General features: G+C 40.6%; 1 protein-coding gene across 1 annotated transcript in view; it reads right to left on the bottom strand.

Annotated features, from left to right (window-relative positions):
* Positions 1–23,444, bottom strand: part of LOC140371529 (exocyst complex component 6B-like) — an 86,859-nt gene that overhangs the window by 46,328 nt on the left and 17,087 nt on the right. Inside the window, exons 9-14 of the mRNA XM_072458699.1 lie at positions 21,264–21,369; positions 20,143–20,252; positions 16,187–16,298; positions 15,511–15,645; positions 14,299–14,487; positions 6,798–6,827 (exon numbers count right to left, since the gene is read on the bottom strand). Coding sequence (XP_072314800.1) covers positions 6,798–6,827; positions 14,299–14,487; positions 15,511–15,645; positions 16,187–16,298; positions 20,143–20,252; positions 21,264–21,369 — 682 coding nt within the window. The remainder of the gene's footprint in view (positions 1–6,797; positions 6,828–14,298; positions 14,488–15,510; positions 15,646–16,186; positions 16,299–20,142; positions 20,253–21,263; positions 21,370–23,444) is intronic.

The following is a 23,444-nucleotide window of genomic DNA, read 5'->3' as shown; positions in this document are numbered from 1 at the left end:
GAAAGGCCAAGCGATTCTCCTTAGTGTCTTCTCTTGTAAACCTGATATGTGGGTCCACCGCATTGATGTGATCAGAGAAGGTTTCCAGCTCTTGTTTCTTGATTGTTACAAAAGTATCATCGACATAGCGGAGCCACAGTTTTGGGGCTATGCCTGAGAATGAGGACAGTGCCTTCTTCTCAAAGTGCTCCATGTACAGGTTGGCCACTATGGGAGAGACGGGCGAGCCCATGGCACAGCCATGAATCTGTCTGTAAAATTGTCCCCGGAATTGAAAGTAAGTGGTGTTCAGACATCTAGATGTCCAACAGTTTACATATGTGTTCAGGTGTCAGTTTGGTCCTTTCCTGTAGGGTGGTGTCTTCCTGCAGTCTGATCCTCACTGCTGCTACTGCATCAGAGGTCGGGATGCAGGTGAACAGGGATACAACATCATATGAAACCATGAGGTCATCTGGGTCCAGTTGGAGATGTTTCACTTTATCCACAAAGTTGTGCGTGTTTTCCACATGATGTTCCGAATTCCCCACAAGCGGAGCCAATATAGTTGTTAAATGCTTGGCCACATTGTAAGTGATGGAATCTGTGCTGCACACCATGGGTCTGAGTGGAACCTCCTTTTTGTGTATTTTTGGAAGGCCATAAATGCAAGGCATGGCTTCCCCAGGATACAGTCTGTAATACAGAGGCCGGTCTATCGCTTCCTCTTTTTCCAGCCTTTGTAAACAGTCTATCACCTTCTTCTTGTAGCCACTGGTCGGATCTCTTTTCAAGCTCTCGTATGTGGTCGTGTCCTCGAGGAGGGTGTGGACTTTGGCTTCGTAATCAGCTGCGTTGAGAATCACAGTGCAACGTCCCTTGTCTGCTGGGAGGATGTTGATGCTATGATCTTTTTCCAGTGCTGAAAGTGCTTTTCTCTCTTCAGATGTGATATTTGAAGGCGGTGGTTTGGCACTCTTCAGGGTCGCTGTGACTCGTAACCTCAGGTCTGCAGCCTCCGATTCAGTCATTTTGTTGTTTCTAATTGCCGTTTCAGTGGCTGTGATGTAGTCCTCTGTAGGGATGTGTTTAGAGGTGACAGAAACTGTTGAAACAAACAACTCTTTCTACTTCAGGAAGGTTCCTCCCAATGGGCGGGTCTTACTACAGAACAGTATTAATATCGGAGTTCTCGATCTAAATTCTTTTATTGACAATGACTCTTGGATGAGAGTCGAAACGTCTATTTTTTTCAAACTGAGTCCAGATGACTACAACTGAAGCTTTTTCTACATATGACCATGTGTTTCTTGCACTGCTCCTCCAGATATTCATTTGTTTCCCTCAGTTTGGGGGAAACAACTAAATTTGTTTGTTTTCTCTGATATGTACGGTTCTGTCCTTCACTTTCCATTCCCTCAAATGTAACATCCACACAGTTACTCTTACAGTTTTTAATCCTAAATATTTAACACTCTTACTTTCTTGGACCACTACTACCTGTGTAATGAAAAGTAGAAATGAACGATACTCTTAATACTACTACTCCAATCTCTGACAGCGGCCAGGCTAAATACGCATGATAATTCAAACGCGCAAATGAACAGTCAGGTATGCATTTCATTCAAACACAATATTATAACGCGTTTAAAAGCTGCCTAGAGTTTCATTCACGCTCTTTGACAAAACCGCCTCCATCTTGAAAGCATAAAACACTCTGGTATACGTCAGCATTTTTAGCCTCATACAAAGCGCTGCGTTTTTCAATGCGCCGGCAGATGCAGTCCAAGCACTCTCAACAACCATTTATTTTTGGCAATTGTATTTATTTTTTTCAATTTTTTTCCCAGGTTGATCAAATGTAATCCATTTTATTTAACATGAAATATGCAGTTTTGCGGCATCAAGCTATTAATATTTTTTTCTCTCAAAATTAAAAAAAAAATAGAAACATAAAACTTAATTAAGACCAGAGAGCAAAAATAAATACAATATTAAAAACAATAATAAAGGAACAATGACATGACATAAAAAGTCCAACGTTTAAGTCCCATTTACAAATTTGAGTGGGAGCAATTTTAGATGGTATAATGACGCAGTCTTTTTACAGAGAAATAATGTTGTACCATATTTTCCAGACTATAAGCTGCACCTTTTTTCTTAGTTTTGGTCGGGGTGCGACTTATACTCCAGAGCGACTTATGTGATATTATTTGTTATTTTCACATGACCACCACAAGAGGGCGCTCTAGGCTCTAAGCGACGCAGAAGAAGAATCTGCACTTCCTCTTCCTCTGGAGTTTGTGGAGTTGTTTAGAAGTGACACAGAGGAAGAAGAATTCAATGGATTTAGTGATTTGGGGTAAAACTGATGCTTTGGTAAACTTGTTAGCATGTTCTTTATGCTATAGTTATCTGAATAACTGTTCATATGTTACGTTAACATACCAGACACTTACCACAGTTCTGTCTGTGCGTCATGTAGCTGAAGGTGTTAGCGTTAGCATACGTACACCTATTCACCATGTTCTCTCATCTGTTATTATTTTAAATTGCATTTCAATATGTTCTTGGTCTTGGATTTTATCAAACAAATTTCCCCCAAAAATGCAACTTATAGTCCGGAAAATACTGTACTTAGTTTAGAGCGCTACAAAAAATGCACTGAAATACCTTGTACTCTTGTATTAGTTCATCAGTTCTGTCAAATGTCAATGCTCCTGGAGTCGGTTCACAATGTGCACTACTACTGCACTAATCCTACTTTTTAAACGTACATCACAATTGGAGATTTTTTTCTGTCTTTTTTCCCACCAAAGTCGTACGGTCCAAACATAAAATTACCAATGCCGGGAATAATGCAAAACACAGGGCCATTACGCACTGTGCCGCCGAGTTAATCCGATTCCACCTCGAATGCATTGTGCTAAAACGGGGTCAAAAGTTTGCTCTCTTCATTTAGACGGAGCTGCGGTGCGTTCGGGGGCGGTCGGGGAATGATGGAGCGCTGTAATAAGAATACAGCGGCGTGCGAAGAAGCGCGTGACAACACATTAATACAGCGGCAAAGGGAACGCGGGGCCTGTGACGGCGACGCGCTCATGTCGAGTCCTACGCCAAGACATCGGTTGAATCAAAGAGAGAAGTAAAGTTTGTAGCGATGAATAACTTGTGTTTTAATGTAGTGCAGAGTCTTCCCCGCGTTATGCCTGCTCCGCCTCACAGCGAGGAGGTTGTGGGTTCAACTCCTCATCTCAAATTAACAAATATTTTAGTTGTCAGCGATTGCATTTTTTGATTAGTCGACTGAAAATAATTATGTCTATTGTGTTTAATATGCAAACTGTTTAATACATTATCAATCAAAAAAAAAGGTTGACCTATTGTGACTGAAGGCTTTTAGATAAGGGAATGTTCATAAATAAACTGTATGTTTCATGCAAATTTGAAATTGTTTATTCGTTTTGGCATTTTTAGTTAATGCCATTGTCTTTGAGCATGAAAAGATGATTTTCGTATGCGTTTTAAAGTCTGTATAGTCCAGATCACAATCAAAATACAATTATATTTTAAAGCTGACTAGTCACAATTGGTGCATCCACAGTCCAAAATTCTCCCTCATTGTCTTAAAAAAACTTCATCGTCATCGACATAAAATGACACTTTAGCACATTGCATTGCCATAAACATAAAAAGTCCTATTAAAAAATACTGTTTGGATATGAACTACAGACAATAAGTGTCATTAATGCTTCACAAATTGCATGAGAAAATATTCCAATGTATTGTAAGTCTTCTTTTTGAATATTTTCTTCAGTTTTGGTCGTATATTTTTTTGTCTCATTAGAATAAAACAAATTAATGTACCATAGTCTAAATTGAATACATGGGAAACACCTACTTCATTATATTGTTATGTTTAATCACTGCGTCACACAACATCATTTTGGTAATAATATTGTATTTAACAGGAAGAAGATATGACCTCTGCTGCGAATGAAAGAAACACAACTCGTCGTCAAGTCCTTGTTTATTAAATTACCATTGTGTAAGCGAGGGATTGTTCTGCGTTAAACAGCTGTAGTTCAGCGGGGTCACCGGCGGGGCCGCGGAGTAAATCCAATTACACAGGGCTTCACATCTGTTGGAGCCACCGGAAATCCCCCGAACGCCACTTTCAGAGCGGAGTCGATCCGCCGTGAAATCCGCTAAATCTTATTTACATGTCTGGACGAAAAGGCCGGGCCACCAGGGGGGGTCTCCGGGGCCGAAGTAACGGGGACACTTTGGATCGAAAATGAAAGAGGAATGTACCGAGACTCTAACCCTGCGTGAGATTTATGTTTTATGAATCGCAGTCGTTTGGTTTGTGTCAAAAGCTCGCTGTGCAGGGTGAAAACTGTGCCGCTCGTTTATTGCATTTTGAGAGTGTAGAAAGTGTGGAAAGTTTGTCCCGAAAAGATTTTTGGACAGATCAAAAGTTCAACGAGCCATTAAGGCAAATTCAAGCTCTCACGTGCAAAACTCCAGATTTAAAAAATACAACGTGAAAGTTTTTCGAGGTGAAGATTAAACAATTAAAGTGATTGCAATTCAGATTCTCATGCAAAAGCAGAGATTTGCAACCAAAAAATATGTTTTGTTCACATATAATATATGCAAATTAGTCTTTATGTGCATAAATGCATGAATACAAATCAGTCATTGTATGGGAAAAAAAAAAAAAAAAAGATTTCCAATTAAAAAAAATGTCTTTCACTTTTCAATCGTTCTGGCTGCATCACTAAATCAAAATGACACACATTTAACCCAATATTATTGTTGTTGTATATCATTTTAAATATTTTACATCAGTTCAAAAATGTTATATCGGGTCAAGGCGGCAGCGATTCGAGTGTAGAACATTTGTCCACAATTTTCTCATTTACCGTACGTCTCATCCCAACATCTGGAGGCTTTTCTTTTCTTTTTCTCTAAACAAATAATAATGAAGGAACTGTATACATCTGCATAGTTGATATCCGACCCAGCAACACTTCCATATTCGTCGAGTTCGGGGTGATTTAGAATGAGAACGGTCAGTAAACTCCTGGATCGGATTGGACACGGAGAGGGGGGGGGGGGGGGGGAGTGCAGCGCGCTCTTCCAACACGCTGTCACCGAAAGGCACGAGCCAAAGGGCAGCCAGGAGTCAGCGAGGAGCAGGGACGAAATATGAGCGAGACGACAATAACTGTGGAGCAACTCGCAAACCCCAACTCTAAATCAAACGTGAGGGGATTGTTGTGCTTTTCTCATTCACAAGACAACACTGCAGCCTTTGTGGGGTTTGTTTCGCAGTATTGAGAGGTGTTTCAGATCTACTTCATCATCGTTGTTTATACTGATCGCAGAATTATGATTCATGAGCTAATAATGCGGGAGTGCCACAGAGATCACTCTTGTACTTGGAGCTGTTCTTTGGACCTCAGCGCAACAAAGCAACCGACTGATCGTTCCTCGGGTAGGTAGTCACAAACCGAACTCTAAATCCAACGTGAAGGGATTGTTGTGCTTTTCTCTCTAACAAGACAACACTGCATGGTCTAAATAAGTGTGGTTTTGGGATTTGCTTATTGCCATCATCCAAACAGGGGTTATACTTTGTGCCGAATCTACAAAATTGCAGCTTTTTGGGGTTTGTTTTGCAGTATCGAGAGGTGTTTCAGATTTAATTCATCATCGTTGTTTATACTTATCGCAGAATTATGATTGATGAGCTAATAATGCGGAAGTGCCACAGGGATCACTCTTGTACTTGGAGCTGTTTTATTGACATCAGCGCAACAAACAAACCAACCAATCGTTCCTCGGGATGTCGAGCTTGGTGAGCCGCCACAATTTCTCATTTGTTTCGCACTAAAGCCAATCTACAAGAATTATGATTAATGAACTAATAATGGGGGAGTACCACAGGGGTCACTCTTGTACTTGGAGCTGATGTTTGGACCTCGCAACAAAGCAACCGACCGATTGTTCCTCGCGATGTCGAGCTTGGTCACCCGCCACACTTTCATATTTGTTTCGCACTAAAGCCAGTCTATAAGAATTATGATTAATGAACTAATAATGCGGGAGAACCACAGGGATCACTCTTGTACTTCGAGCTGTTCGTTGGATCTCAGCGCAACAAAGCAACTGACCGATCATTCCTCTGGATGTCGAGCTTGGTCAGCCACTTTCATATTTGTTTTCGCACTAAAGATTCGGTAGCAACGAGCGCACGAACACACAAAGTAAAGGTGTGATTTGTTAAACTTGATTTTTTAGGATATAATGTCCATTTTACCACTTCTGCCCTATTGTTCACTTTGCTGTGTAGTTGTTATAAAGAATGGGGAATTGACATGCAAACTACAGCCCCCTTCAACACTATTAACGTCATTACTTACCATTTATTGTTTATGGTTTGCATTTGGCTTTTCTGGTTTTATTATTGTAAAGAAGAATGAAGGTAAATTGAAAAATACTCAATAGCGTGCCGCTTCAACCAACTAACACAGTAAGCATAAACGTATTTAATTCACTAAACCATTAACGGTTTGAGTTTTAATTTTGAGATATCACAAGATCATGGTTATTGTTACATGCCTAGCTGAGCAAAATGTACAAAAATATACTACTAGAATAGCAAGGCCGCAGTTGTTTAGAGCCACACTCGTTAGTCAAACTTTTAACTATCAAACTCAAGGCTAATTTATTAATATCTAACGCTAAGGGATTAAATGTTACAATCATTAGACACTGCACTCTGTTAGAATCACAGCATGGATACTCACCGGTAAAGTGGCATGTTCTATTGGGGTTCCCTACAGCAAGACAAAGATACGGACTTTAAGAACTCAACGTTTCTTTTGAAGTGGGAACAAGAAACACATTGGCTAATCATAATCATTATCAAGTGCAAGAAGGGCCACCGACTAAAAGGTGATACGACATTGAGACATGGATGTGGAAACGCCTTCACAGTTGAAAACGCTGTACGACTTTCACTCGCGCGCTTTGAGGAAGATGACTTAACATTGTGTCGAGTTAAGATTTGAGGAAAGTTCCAAAGAGGAGATAAAGTCCAGGCCACAGAGGAGTCGCCTGGAAAGTCTAGAATCATATCTCTCAGCATTTTTTTTTTAGATCGATATCAGTCTGGCCACCGTTTTCATCCGGCCGAGTTCTGATAAGCGAGAGTTACAGTTGGATTAGCCATTAAAGGGTCACGTATGGTCTGTCCGCAACAAAACAGACCTGGCTGTTTACAGGGAAAGAAGAGGGAAAACTATCACAGGGGAGTGAAAAACTTTACAGATTTATGGAGAATCAATGTGTCGCTGAAATACACAAATCTGATTGCACACATCTGTTTGAGTTTGGCTCGAGGCACGACGGATGGATAGATGGACAAGACTTTTTACTCTTTGTAAAGTATGAATGGGTTTCGGGAAAAGTACTCCTTCCTGATTCGAAGGATTTTGTGAGGACCATCCCATCCATTCAGATGATGAAATATTTTGACTTTGCCATGTCAAATCAGAAGGGAATCCCTATGCCCGAAACCCATGAATTGGAGTAGTGTGTGCGGTGTGTATTCTGGACCCCCAGGCAAACAGAGGGGACCCAAATTAACATGTTTTCTCTCATCAAACACAGGCCGCTTTTTGCCTTTACAGTGAGGCAGCTATAACAGAGCCGACCCGAGGCATAAACAATCCAAGCACATGTCCAGGGCCAACAACCAACAACGGGGCTCTGGATTATGCGTCAGTTCATTCTAAAACACTTTTACTTTTTTTAATACAGTAAAGGACCAGGTAGAAAATGGGTAGACAACAGGAAATGCCATGCGATTTATTCCCATTCCCATGGCCCATTTCCAATTTAAAAAAAAAAAATGTAAATGCTGATGGTAGCGGCCTGCTCAGGTAGAGATAATTTGTTCTACCTAGTCCACTCCTGGTTTCTTGTCTTTATTTTAGTACATTCCATTGCTGTGTCCATCTATTTAAACAGAGTGTGTGAGTGTTGTTTGCTGGGCCACAAACCAACTCTTGTTTAGGGCCTCCGAATGCCTGGAACCGGCCCTGCAGCAAACCACAGGGACCATTATCTATATTTAACTGGATTTAACCTCTCCGCTGTTGCCCTTATGCATCTTGAATCCATTTCGGCCATAAATTCCGAACATGTGTCGCCGAATATCTGCCGTGGTTTTCACACCATTACAGGGCCCGTTTCCTCCTCGATTAGATCAGTGTTGTTTGGCTAGCCCCCGAAGCCTCTGGGCAGGTCTTATTAGCGACGGGATTAGCCGAAGTTTCAGTATGTGCAGCGTCACCGTGAGCACAAGCATTTATTAGATCAATGTCGCCTCTGAGCCCGTTGCATAATTGCGGGATTTCGGGTTAAAACAACTGACCCGTAAGATGCTTTTGTACACTCGGACCAAATTTGAAAAGAGCCAGAGCATTTGGACACCCTAGAGCAACTTCGGCCCGCGATCAAATGCAAACAAACCGAATCACTTGTTCGACAAATGAACCGATGATCGACTTTCATAAACGCTCCGATATCATCAGTTCAGGTTCATGAGTTTAGGTCGTTACTGAATGTTTATTCCCGTTTTTCCTCCATGTCCTGCTAAAAGTTCTACCTTTTTTCATGTGTAAAAGGTGTTGTTAGGGTTTGGCACTTCATCAAATTTGAACTGTGTCATTGATAATTGGCAATGATATGGTTGGGGGGGTTGTTTAATCGAAAGGTCTACCCCAAATTCTGGACCGTAGAGGATGAAATTGGGCTATTTTTGTGTTTTTTTCTTAGATACAAACAGAATAAATGATTAAAGAAAATCGATCAAGCTAAGGATTCATTTAGTTTTTCACCCAGACCCATTTCCAGTGGATTATTATCTAAATAGAAGCCATTCTTTTACAAATTTTAGCGGTTTAGGGGAAACTTACAGACACACTTGTCCAGGGAATTGAACCTAGAACCTTCTTGCTGTGAGCGAAGGTTACTGACCGCCTTGCCACTACGCTGCCCGTCTCCCAAGCCAAAATGTGGGGAATAAGTTGGAATAAAGCATTTCAACTCCCCATTCGCTTTGTGTGTACAACAAAAGGGATGATTCAAGTGTATTTCTTAACTTCTGTCGCAAAACCGTCAGCTTCATCGAAACCATGTGGCGCGTAGCATGAGCAGCATTTCTCCTGTGATTTCCCCCTCCCGTGACATGTGTTCTTCCCTTTTGCTTCTCCTTGCCCTTTCCAGCTCATTCTGACACGTTCTCGCTCTCCCGCCAGCCTCTTTTGGGTCACACCTCCAGAGCCCCTAGCAATTAGATCCATAACATCTGATCGATTTAAGGGGCCCGGGCCAGACACGGGGTCAGATTTGGAGGGGCACGGAGAGGGCGCGGAGGCGGGGCAAGGGTCGGAGGATGAAAATCGGCTTAAAACTCAGAACACTTAGCCCAGGCACGGCTGTGGGTGGCCTTCTGCCCTGTGACCCGCTCACGGCAAATCGCCTTAATCCGGGCGTGATATGAGCTCGAGAGGTGAATGAAGTCATATTACGACAACAAACCCTTCCATGGGGGTGCGTTATAACGTAATGGCTTTTAAACATGCTCTTGGTCGTCTTTACAATTGTGTTTTGCGTTTTAAAAGTAAAAATTATGCCTGCCATGTTTGGAAACCCCATTTAAAATCAAGGTCCCTTTTCCAAGTAATAAGATTTGCTTTGGAGCGCCCTCTGCTGACAGCAATAAGCTTGAAGAATGAAAAAAAAAAAACCTTAAAAAATGCTCAAACGGTCATAGGTAAGGCACTTAAAGTCAAAATAGTCTTCATGTTTTGTTTTTTGGATTGTATTTTTCATTGTTTTGATTTAATTTTTATCAGCAGACGTTAGGAGAGATATTTTTAAAAATTGATATTGCAATTGCCGTTTAGAAGATTTAGACAGAATTAGAATAGAGTATATCATTGATAATTAAAATGACAAAAAATTATGGAAAAAATAGCAGATTAGAAATGAACAGACCACCCACTGTCATCTCCCAAACAAGGGTAAAAAGTTACATTTTTGTACTTTAGCGGTAAATTTTAGTATCTAATCAGGTTTAAAACGATGCCGGAAGCTCAACAAAAGACATTTACGAGCACATTTTGGCACGTTCCCGATGCATTGCAAAAATATCTCCCAAACAAGGTTAAAAAGTTATATTTCTGTACATTAGTGGTTCATTTTTGGATCTATTCAGGTTTAAAACGATGCCGGAAGCTCAACAAAAGACATTTACGAGCACATTTTAGCACGTTCCCGATGCATTGTGAAAATTTTGGCTATTCCTTGTTGTCGAGATAACCTTTTGTCATCACGATAACCTTTGTTCAGGCCCACCCGTCACTCAAAACACAGCACATGCTCGGATGAAACATGACAATAACCATGTACGTTAGCAGTATCTATGTGTATTTAGAGTTTTTTAGTGGCTAACTCAGACAGCCTGTGCTCTGCTACGACGCGCTCAGTCTTCAGCTTTAATGGAACTACCTGCTGTTTGACCCATTAGTGAGTTGTTGCTGCTGTCAGGGAAAAAAGAAAAAGAAGAAAAGGGGCCAGTGGTTAGACCATAAAATTTCACAAAATCTTGTCAAATTTCATGCTCGAGCGTGCGTACATGCTTTCCAGGCCTCTGAACGCACTCGTGTATTCACTCTTCGCCCTTTTGTGGGACACGTTGTTGTCAATCTGAGGCTACCGCGAGCCAGGGTTAGCTTTGACAAGAAATTTAGTTTTGGTCTTCATCTTTTGACAGCAAAGATTTGTAAGTTTTGGTCAAGATTTAGACAAATATTCATCTTTAGTTCTGGTCAAGTTTTAGCAGACGAAAAGTTCCATCCATCCATCCATCTTCTGCCGCTTTATCCGGGGCCGGGTCGCGGGGGCAGCAGTCTGAGCAGGGACTCGCAGACTTCCTTCTCCCCAGACACTTCCTCTAACTCCTCCGGGGGGATCCCGAGGCGTTCCCAGGCCAGCCGAGAGACATAGTCTCTCCAGTGTGTCCTGGGTCTTCCCCGGGGCCTCTTCCCGGTGGGACATGCCTGAAACACCTCCCGAGGGAGGCGCCCAGGAGGCATCCGGAACAGATGCCACCTCAGCTGGCTCCTCCCCATTGGAGGAGCAGCGGCTCTACTCCGAGCTCCCCCCGTGTGGCCGAGCTCCTCACCTTATCTCTAAGGGAGCGCCCAGCCACACGGCGGAGGAAACTCATTTCGACCGCTTGTATCCTCGATCTTGTTCTTTCGGTCACTACCCAAAGCTCATGACCATAGGTGAGGGTAGGAACGTAGACCGACCGGTAAATAGAGAGCTTTGCCTTTCGGCTCAGCTCCCTCTTCACCACAACGGTCCGATGCAGCGACTGCATCACTGCAGCCGCTGCACCGATCCGCCTGTCGATCTCACGCTCCATCCTTCCCTCACTCGTGAACAAGACCCCGAGATACTTGAACTCCTCCACTTGGGGCAAGGACACCCCACCCACCTGGAGAGGGCAAGCCACCTTTTTCTGGTCGAGAACCATGGCCTCGGATTTGGAGGTGCTGATTCTCATCCCAGCCGCTTCACACTCGGCTGCAAACCGTCCCAGGGCAGACGAAAAGTTGAATTGATTAAATCCATCATAGTTTTAATCAGTCAGAAAATAGAGTTTTATTTGATAAGTTAAAGACTGTTTTGTTTAGCTGCGCCAGTGACTGAAATATTTTTACCTATTTTTTTCTATTTTAAATATCATATTAATTTGCGTTTACATTTTAATTTATTTATTTTGACATACACCGTTTTATATTTCTATAAACTGTATTGTGTTTTTTTGTGTGTGTTTTAACATTGTAAAGCACTTTGAATTGCGTTTGGTACGAATTGTGCTCCATAAATAAATTTGATTGATTGACAGTTACAGTATATGATAAATTGCTTCCCTGCACATGTAAAGGCGTGTTCTTTACAAATGGACTGGTTCACGACAATTCTCCACTCGTTCCTTTTAGTTTCGCGTCTAGATTTTGTCATTTAAAAAAAAAAAAAGAATCAGCAATTTAAGTGTCGACATGAAAATCTACTTCTAGTCATGATTTCAATTTCTTTAGGATTACTTTGAATGTAGTTTTTAATACACAGTTTTGGTCACAACAGCAGTAGGAGTTCTACCGCTGACGTGTTGAGACTGGGTTCCACGTTTCAGAAGCAGGACAATGGTGAAAACGTCGCGGCAGTAGCAGTCCCATTGTGCTGTGGGTAGTGTCGAGTGAATAATGTGCTTAGCCGGGCCCAGCGGAGTCGATATTCTGCTCCCAGCGTAATCTTGGCCCGGCTGACCGCTCAAGCCGCTTACGTGGCCCCATGTTAACGACCGGTAACAAGCTGAAGCTAATCCTCGGGCGCGCGCGGACATGCTAGCGTCGAAAACCGGCCAGACGACAAGCGGGGCAGCTATGAGAGCAGAGGCTTGTGCAACGTGCGGGTTTCAACGGACAAACAATAACTGAAAGTGATGTTTACGTGCCTGTAGTGTTTAAGTACCGTATTTTCCGGACTATAAGTCGCACCTTTTTTCATAGTTTGGCGACTTATACTCCGGAGCGACGATATGTGATATTATTAACACATTATTATATCATTTTGTTCCTTATTTTCACACTGGCAACCGCATTTCACATGTTGATTATTTTCATACTGACAACCACAAGAGGGCGCTCTAGGCTCTAAGCGACGCAGAAGAAGAATCTGCACTTCCTCTTCCTCTGGAGTTTGTGGAGTTGTTTAGAAGTGACACAGAGGAAGAAGAATTCAGTGGATTTAGTGATTTGGGGTAAAACTGATGCTTTGGTAAACTTGTTAGCATGTTCTTTATGCTATAGTTATCTGAATAACTGTTCATATGTTACGTTAACATACCAGACACTTACCACAGTTCTGTCTGTGCCTCATGTAGCTGAAGGTGTTAGCGTTAGCATACGTACACCTATTCACCATGTTCTCTCATCTGTTCATTAAAATAGATTATTTTAAACTGCATTTCAAGATGAAATGTCTGTTCTTGGTCCTGGATTTTATCAAATAAATTTCCCCCAAAAATGTGACTTATACTCCAGTGCAACTTATGTTTTTTTCTTCCCTGTTATGCATTTTTTGGCTTGCGTGACTTATACTCTGGAAAATACGGTAGTTTATCTGTGTAATTACTGGGCCTGTCCACATGGAAAACTCGCAGAAAGATAAACGTCTTCCCCGTCAGTGTCAATAAAAGTGAAGTCATTTTGTACCAATGGTTTCAGAAAGTGGTTCCATTAAATCAACCTCAAAATGTACCATTTATGACAGAACTTTGAGACATAAGATTAGTATGATACATTTGTGGCTCCAATCCCTCACAAATAATGATAAGGTTCAACGTCCGTGCATGATACGTTTATCAACCGTCACTGTTACGATAAGTGTGAGAAGAAACATCGCAATTTATTGATTATTCACGACTATTGGAACATGACAAAATAAAAGCAAAATCCTCATCACCATCATCACGGTTCCATTGATTCTTGACCAGCTTTATGAAATCAAACTTTCTGAATGGAAAAGTAAAGTTATTGTGATATAAACTGCCACATTAAACTCCCTATAGATTCGGTCGGACTTTTCGGGGTCCAGATTGAATAAAAATGACATAATTTCGTTAAAAAAAATAGTCACAATTATTAGTTTTTAGTTCTTATGATTATATTGTGACCTGAATAAACGCGATTATTGATTAATCGGTTGAATCTTGACATTTCTACTTTCCTCTGCTCTCTCGCTCGTAATTCGAGCATGGCACTTTTTCCCATAAAAACGTGTATCTCTATGTTGGTCTTCTTTTCTGTTTTTTCTTCATTTCTTCTTCCGTTTTTGCCACTTCTCTATAACCGACTTTGACGCACTGAACGCACTGGGCCGTTTACGTCGCAAAATGGAGCTTTTAAAGACACGGCAAAGTTACGCCGTTTGAATTCGTAGGAGAACTATTCGTGTCCATTGCCGAGATTCCCTCGACTCACCCGCACGACTTCCTCTAGCCTCCTTTTTCGAGGGGCGGGAGACGGGCTAGCCACGCCGCCGCAGCGACACGGGGAGAACGCACGCTCTTCAGAGATATCAGGAGTCCGACCCACGCGAACTCTAACCTCTTCACCGACGCCAACTTCGTCCGGTTGCCGTCTCGTCGTTTGCAGTAATACTCACGGGCAGGTTGGTGAAGACGCTGAAGGTGCTCCTCAGAAACGTGAGGAGGTCCACGAGGTAGTCGCTGACGTCGGAAGCCCCGCCCCCAGGCACCGGGGCCAGCCAGTCGTAGTCGGCCAGCTGCAGGAACTGGTCGATCTTGGCGTTCAGGCTGGTGTAGATCTCCGCCTCGGCCGCGTGGCAAGCGTCCTGGGGGGGGAAAAGAACCGCGAATTCAAACGTTTTTTGTGTTCGAAGTGTTTTGAGGTTTGATGTGTTCAGGTTCAGAGGGTTTGGACGTGTACCGAGGAGGGAGGGTGAAGGACTTTGAGATTTAAGGTTCCAAAAAAACTTAATTATAATTTAAGTGATTATTTTTAAGTGCGATTCCTCATCATTAGTTTAGGGTATTTTTGTTGATTCCTGCATGTCTGACAGAGCGCTCACACAATTCCCGTTTCCACCTGCCCCCTGTCCCCGCCCACATCTCACGCCATAATTGTGATTATTTGAAAAGTTATAGCCTCCACGTGCTACAGACTCAGCCATGGATCCGCTGCAGTTTGCATACCGGCCTGGCAACTTAGTGGAGGACGCCGTCATGTCACTGCTGCACCGCTCTCTCTCTCTCATCTGGAGAAGCCGCTGCTCCTGAGGGACAAGCTGGAGACGGCTGGTGTGGAGTACGACCTGGCAGAGTGGATCCTGGACTACCTCACAGACCGACCCCAGTTTGTGAGAGCCCGGGACTGTGTGTCTGACACTCGGACCTGCAGTGTGGGGGTGCCCCAAGGCACTGTCCTCAGGCCCTTTCTCTTCACCCTCTACACTGCAGACCTCAGACACGACACGGACAGCTGTGTCCTGCAGAAGTTCTCTGACCACTCTGCCATCATCGGACTCATCACGGAAGACGACAATTATCTCATCTTAGGATCACTATGAAGTTCAGAAGTTTTGAACAGGAAGTCAATACACCCGTTTCTATTACTAAGCCGTTTTAGATCAAAGTTGCTCTTTACCATCAACAAAAAGTAAAATGATGATCTACTTATGGTACAGTTGAATACTAAATACCAGCAAAAGTAACACAATATCTCCTTTCATCATACATTTCTCACAAATAGAGTTACACAGACCCTGCTCACCATCTGACGACATCCCACTCTAACGGCCAAACCCGACTGCGGTGACGCCGGTCACATTTCTGCCCGTGCTGGGAGACGCGCTTACCTTGAAAGTGGAGGGTCCGTAGAGCTTGGTGGCACTGACGGCGTCCAGAGGAACGTTGGTGATGTTGGAGATGAACTCCTCCAGGAAGTGACAGCTGTGCTCCAGGTGAGTGCTGTTTATGATCAGCTGCACCAGCTTCACACCGAGGGACACGAGGGACGCGAGGGACAGAGCAAGAGCAATAAGGTAAGAGGCACAACTTTATTTGAGCCTTGTTATATGATATGAAAAAAGGAGGAAAAGTGCATTTAATCGATTTAGCTTCTGTCGTTTTCTTATTGTGAAAAATGCCTGGTGCTTTTACAGTATCAATAATGTATCCCTTCACTGTATTACTCTTATGTTTTATCTTTGTGTTTAGCACTTTGGTCAACTTTGTCCTTTTGAATAGTGCTTCGTTAATAAATTGGCTCGGGTTGGAACTTGGCAGGCAAAATTATACCTCAGATGGTGGGTTAACCCTAACCCACCATCTCTACCCGTAATCCTGCTTCCATTATACAAATAAACATATTAAACGTTCCCGTTTTGCAGAGTGGTTGGAAAAATAACAGTATAATGGCGTAATAATTAGCCACAAAGACGATTAGTCACTGTAACAAATGTAGAAATGCACTTGAAGCCAGGCGTGCAGGGAGAAACAAGACAAACTAGCATCATTTTCAAATCTCTGCACCTCTGCCAGCCCCACGTTCTTCTTCTTGATACCGTACTGCAGACAGTGGCTGAGGGTCCGCGTCAGGAGCAGGTTGGTGGACTTCCGGATCATGTCGTCCACTTCGGAGGAACTGAAAAACACACACGGCGAAGACGGACGGAAGATGAACAAAGTCTGCAAAAGGGAAGGTGGACATCCCCCCTTCCAGAATGTTTCAAAGCCAGGACAAACACATTAAGCTAATTTATTCATCTGTGGAGCTGGAAAAGAGGAAAGAACAACATTGTCTGGAAGTATAAAGTCTAAAAAGTACGCTGTATGTGCCTATTATCAAAATGTGCGAGGCTCAAGTAAGTCTCAAGTCCGAGTCAAGTCCAAGTCCTCTGCTTTGAGTCCTTTTCAAGTCGTTATGTCACATTAGCAAACGGCTCATATTTATGCCAATGAAAGGCTAGGGCTCAAAAATGGTTTGTAGCTGTAAAATTAAAAACTGAAACTACATCAGACTATCAACTGCACAGAGAAAGTTTTCAAAAAGTATTTTTTTTTTTTTAAATAAATATGATGTTGGTATTATTTATTTATTAGTATTATCATATTTACTTATAATAATATATAATTAAATAAATTAAAAAATAGTATTTTTATATCTAATGATTTGTAATTATGTATTTATTTATTGTGCACACGCACGCACACACACACACACACGAGAAGATACGGTAAAATAGTGAAAGTAGAAAAAAAGAGTGGCATCAGTGCAAAAGAAGGGAAAATAAAGAAGAATAAAATTATTGTCCCATTGTTTTTTAAATGCATCCATGTTCAAGTTGATTCCTGAGGTTATTTTTTCCATTGTGCGTAATAACAAGTGCCTCTTATGATATTAGTCCAGTCCTTAATCGTCGGAGCGGTTTGAGTCATCCACTTTTGTGAGAGCCTTTTCCAGCAGCTAGGAGTAAGTTCCAAAGGTATCCATCCACTGTGTCCATGGCGGGGGTTTTGAGGCCCAATTAACTATTCCAAAATTGAGTGGGATGGTGGTGCCACAAACAAACTTCTATATTTCCATTGTGGTATCGACATCTGTCATGAGTATGAAACTTTTCCTTCAGTTTAAAAATAAAATGTGGATTTTTATTGAGTGGGAACAATACAAGCTATTAACCCTTTTTCACATCTGCTTCACCTCCCTCTGGACGCAAGAACAATTATCGTATTTTCCGGACTATAAGTCGCATCTTTTTTTATAGTTTTGGCCGGGTTTTCTCCGCTGCGACTTATAGTCCAGAAAATAAGGTAAAACCCGCTTCTATGGACTACTATTACTTTTATTTGCTTTCCATATATTATTTTGAGCTATAAAATATTAAATCAAATGTACATATGGGAATTTTGAGCTATGACCTTAAAAACCTTTTCAACCTAAAATTATGAAAAATTTAAAAAAGTGTCTGGATGACTAAAACACGATGACTATTAAGGACTGACATTATAACGAACATTCGTAAATTGAAAACAAATCTCATTTGGACTTTTGTTTGGGTTCATTTGTATTTACGGTTTTATTTATTTATTTATTTATTTATGTGCGTCATTCTCTCTCTGGTCTAGTTTTGTTTGTTTTTTCACGTCTGTATGTTCATAAAGTTGAAAATAAATAAATAAATCGTAATTTGAAAAAATTAAGAAAACGTTGCCAAGTTGGTTCTTTTTAGCCCGTCCAACTCATCGCTCAAACGCACCTGAGATCAAATGAAGTTTCTCGGAACAACTCTTCATAAAATCATCCTTTGCAGAGCACTTTCCGTCTCTTGGAGCGTTTTCTGTTTTATCAAACGGATCCCGGTTCATTTTAGTGACATCTTGGACTCTCCAAAGATACAAACCAGCGAAGGCTTTACCTCAGAGGGGCAGATTTATGGAGTTTAAACTGGCGTGCGGTGCCAGCATCACCTCGTTCTGAGTCGAAACAGGCCGGTCCGGCTCTCATGAGTGAAGCTGACCATTGTAGACTCCACCGGTACACTCCCGTATGGTCTTAAGGGCCAATAGCTTTGTGTGTAAACGTGAGACCTGATCCTTGTCGTGTGTACACGTGAGACCTGATCCTTGTCGTGTGAAACGTGAGACCTGATCCTTGTCGTGTGTACATGTGAGACCTGATCCTTGTCGTGTGTACATGTGAGACCTGATTCTTGTCGTGTGTACATGTGAGACCTGATCCTTGTTGTGTGTACATGTGAGACCTGATTCTTGTCGTGTGTACATGTGAGACCTGATCCTTGTCGTGTACATGTGAGACCTGATCCTTGTCGTGTGTACATGTGAGACCTGATCCTTGTCGTGTGTACATGTGAGACCTGATTCTTGTTGTGTGTACATGTGAGACCTGATCCTTGTGGTGTGTACATGTGAGACCTGATCCTTGTCGTGTGTACATGTGAGACCTAATCCTTGTGTGTAAACGTGACCTGATCCTTGTCGTGTACATGTGAGACCTGATCCTTGTCGTGTGTACATGTGAGACCTGATCCTTGTCGTGTGTACATGTGAGACCTGATCCTTGTCGTGTGTAAACGTGAGACCTGATCCTTGTCGTGTGTACATGTGAGACCTGATCCTTGTCGTGTGTACATGTGAGACCTGATCCTTGTCGTGTGTACATGTGAGACCTGATCCTTGTCGTGTGTACATGTGAGACCTGATCCTTGTCGTATGTACATGTGAGACCTGATCCTTGTCGTGTGTACATGTGAGACCTGATCCTTGTCGTGTGTACATGTGAGACCTGATCCTTGTTGTGTGTACATGTGAGACCTGATCCTTGTCGTGTGTACATGTGAGACCTGATCCTTTTTGTGTGTACATGTGAGACCTGATCCTTGTTGTGTGTACACGTGAGACCTGATCCTTGTCGTGTGTACACGTGAGACCTGATCCTTGTCTGTAAATGTGAGACCTGACCCTTGTGTGTACATGTAAGACCTGATCCTTGTCGTGTGTACATGTGAGACATGATCCTTGTCGTGTGTAAACGTGAGACCTGATCCTTGTCGTGTGTGTGGAGTGGTCACGTAGGCGCAGACAGGTGCTGCTGCTCTCCACTTTAGCCACTTACTCTGGTATTTCCTTTATTTGACTTCGGCTCGAGACTAAACTAAACTAAACCTGGGACCCTTTCAAAACAAAAGCACCAGCTTCTATTTTCCACATTTAAAAGGGACAAGTACAATGGTTTTAAAGGTCAAGTACTATGCATTCTTCAGGATTCTTGAAGTACTTTTGGAGATCCTTGGTATTTCCCATTCGGGCTGTGAGCTTAATCACAATTGGAATACTTGTCATTAGGAAATTACGAGCGCTACAATAATTTAAGTCACATAATTTACTCTGCAAACACCAAAATATCACTTCTCATTATCTTTAAAAAATGGCTAACTGTAGCTTTAGACTTCTACAATCATGTTCTGATGTTTGTAGAAGTACAAAACTTTCTTATTTCAGATTTTTCTTTAAGTTTAATGAGATTATGTTTAGAGTGCACAGAATTAAAATAATAATAATAATAATAATACAAAAAAAATAGAAAAATACAAAAAAAACTTAAAAACCCTTAAAAACCAGAGAATAAAATTAGGTTTTATGACACGATTATATACCATTTAACACCTTGTGAGTTGTGTGGTCCTCTGTGTCTTTAATTCATTAGCATTAATTAATTTGTTTTAAACCATTTCTTACTGTATTTAATGTTTTGTATTTACAGTTTTATTGTTTAATTTGTATTGTTCTTTTCATTTTGCTGTACAACACTTGAAAACTGTCACGTGTATAACATATGCTGTACAAAAAAAACTGGATTAATAAAACATAACGTAATAAACAACCCATCAACTAAAAGGTCAAAGGTTAAGTGGATCAAGATGAACGTTTTCCTGCTACAAAAGGCACTGGTTTAGTGTTTTTCATACCTGAGATGCAGGTCCTCAGAGTATTTGAGGCAGGCGTAGATGAACTCTTTGAGCTGACAGTAAACTCTAGGCACAAACTCGGAAAAGGGCAACTTCTTTGGAAACGGCAACTGCAAATAGACATAAACATGAGTCATTATAGTAAATGTTAGGGATAAAAATTTGAATAAGGTAGAGATATTTTGGGCAAGTTTAGTTATGTTTTTAAATGTGCGTTATTGTCTCTGTTGAGGAGTGAAGCAGTATAAACAATAGACCCTTAAAATAATGAAATATGAAATAAACATGAATACAAATAAATATCAAAATAGATTTTAAAATAAATAAAAACATATTTAAATAAACATTACAATAAATAATAAAATGCTGTGCAAAATGTTAAATACATTTTTAAAATCCTTGAGGCAACTGGAGGCAAAATGAAGTAGAGCAAAACACATTTCCAAAGATTAACCGGCATCAGATCTAAATGCTCATGGTTTTTAAGTCTTTGTAATAAAAAATAAGCAACATTTTGGAATTTTCAAAGTCAGTTGATTCACATTTTCTACAAAATGATGAAAAAAAAATGCCTCTTTCTATCCTCAAAATTGGACTTCAGCTTCGCAAAATGTATAATTTGTGGTGAAGATAAAATCACGCGGTCAACATTTATGTAAGTATTTGTCCAGTAAAACCTAAAACTAGTGACTTTGCATTCTTCAAAAATGTGTATTATTATTATTATTATTATCTCCTAAACAAACAATCCGTGTAAAAGCCATCTGTAAATGTAGTTTTCATTCGACAAAACCACCTATATTCTTCATATTAAGTTGTATAATCTCAGGTTAATCCAAATTCCTCCATTGAAATCACATCATGTTCCACTTCCCTTTTGGCTCCATTACGCAATTTTGAATTATTTTGCTTACAAACCTTTAAAAAGGATTTATAAAAAGTGATATATTCAAAGAAAACGTGGCCCCACCTTGCTAAGATATCGTGAGGAGGAAACAACCCAAAAATGACAATATCACGGTCCGACGTTTCAGATTTTCTTCCCTCTTTTAAAATAATGCAGTACCCCTTTAATATATTATAATTCAGTGTAAAGCTTTTTGGGGTGCGTTGTGCGTCACCTTCTCCAGTTCGGGGTCGCTCAGGGGGAACTGGGCGGTGTAGTGTTTGAACTCCTCCTCTGTGGACACTGGGATGGGGCTGTAAATGTCCTGGTCCAGCGCCTGTCTGTACAAACAACAACACACTTCACTCACTTTGATAAAGAGCGGGAAAAACACACACACACAATACATTTGATCGTAAACTCAGCACTTTCAGGAAGCTACCACTGCGCAAAGAAAAAATGAAATTCAAAAAGCATCGATCTCACGCCAATAGTCAAAAAATTGTATAAAAATTGTCAAAAAAAAATTCTAAAAAAAATTACTAAAAATGTGTCCAAAATTATTGGGATTTCCTCATTTTCAGTCTCTTATTTTGTGTTCAGTGGTGCTGTTGAGTTAATCTACTTATAATGTTGGTGGTGGCGTTTGTGTGTTAAAGAACGTGACCCTTGACAAATGTCTCCCGTGAGAGACAATAAAGGATTTGCAAAACAATTAAATAAAAATGAGTTCATCATCTTAATAGGGCTGATTAATTGCAATTAATTGATAATTGGGATGAATGTAAACTAATTTAGCATCTGAAAAAGGGTGATCTGGACAACACGGACTCCAAAAACACACCATTTGCTGTGAAACCAGGTTTTATGGCTCAGACGAAGATGAAATGACAGAAGAAACAAACAAACTTCTTTTGTCTGCAAGTATACTCCATCACAGTATTTTAGTGAAAAAATAAATACACACAAATAAGTCATAATTACGGATCTTTGCAATTCAAATAATTGAGGCATCGAAAGAACGATAGCGAGATTAATCAAAAGGCAAAACGAGTTAATTGCAGCCCAAACAGCGTAATCATTTTAATAGAAATACTTTTTTAGATCAATTCTTATTTATTAAGTCAAGTTTATTACATGTGGACTTTTGTTTTCAGTCACTAACTTTGTGATTTTCTAATTTTGACTTTATTTGGTGTATTTATCGTACATATAAATTATAGTTTCACTCCAGTCGAGAAGGTATTTGTGGCAATAAGTAACAAAATCAGTGGAAAAATACAGGAAGTGATCCATTCCAGTCAAAGTTTATGCATAATTTATACAAAATAAACAACTTTTTTGACATTCTAAACATAATTCAACAAAAAAGTCACTTATGTACATAGATATATTTTAATTTGTGATGTCTAAAAAATGTGCTATTGCTATTTTTCAAATAACTTTTAGCAAACTTTTGAATATATAAAATGAACTGCGTTTCAGTTCAGCGAGTGGTCCGACCTGTAGGGACACTTTAACACTCTCATATTGCATTGAACGGCGATTAATACTACTATGATGAGTATTTCATGTTTATGCTCGGGAAATTAATCCTGTTTAGCCATTTTTAGTAAGACTAAACAAAATTTAACGGAAAACTACTATTGCCGTATTTTCCGGACTATAAGTCGCACCAGCCAAAAAATGCATGATAGAAGAAAAAAACATGTATAAGTTGAACTGGAGAATGAATTGCGGTTGCAAGTGTGAAAATAACAAATAATATCATTATATATATATATATATATATATATATATATATATATATATATATATATATATATATATATATATATATATATATATATATATATATATATATATATATATATATATATATATATATATATATATATATATATATATATATATATATATATATATATATATATATATATTATAAGTCGCTCCGGAGTGTATAGATATAAATATAAGTCACACTCCGGACAAAACTATGAAAAAAGGTGGTACTTATAGTCCAGAAAACACGGCAATCTACACAACTAAAAAATAAAAATAAAAATCACAGCTTGAAGCTATTGTTTTTAAGCTATTGCTACTATTTGTACAAACTATTACTGATGGAGCAGCGCTGCCCTCTCATTGACTCTGCTGCGTGTGTGAGCGTAGGAAGTGGCTGTTTGTTCCCCGCCCTGGTCCCTCTGGTGTCATTCGCTCGACTCCAGTAAAAGAAAAACCCGCCGCAGGTTCGAACAATGGGGCTCCGAGTTTTTCGAAGGACGCGGTTGTTTCCTCCTCTGCCCGCTCTCTCCGGGCACTCGTTAAAGGGCGCAGGGGCGGGCGGAGACTTCAAAACGGACGCTTTTTCCCACAAAAGAAAGAGCTCGGGTCGTGCGGAGCGTGAACTGCGATG

The sequence above is a fragment of the Eucyclogobius newberryi genome, unplaced genomic scaffold, assembly GCF_026437365.1.
Source record: "Eucyclogobius newberryi isolate DKJ021-1_F unplaced genomic scaffold, fEucNew1.0.hap1 SCAF_22, whole genome shotgun sequence".
NCBI classification, from domain to species: domain Eukaryota; kingdom Metazoa; phylum Chordata; class Actinopteri; order Gobiiformes; family Gobiidae; genus Eucyclogobius; species Eucyclogobius newberryi.
The sequence above is the reverse complement of the archived record's forward strand: the minus strand, read 5'-3'. Positions and strand labels throughout refer to the sequence as shown.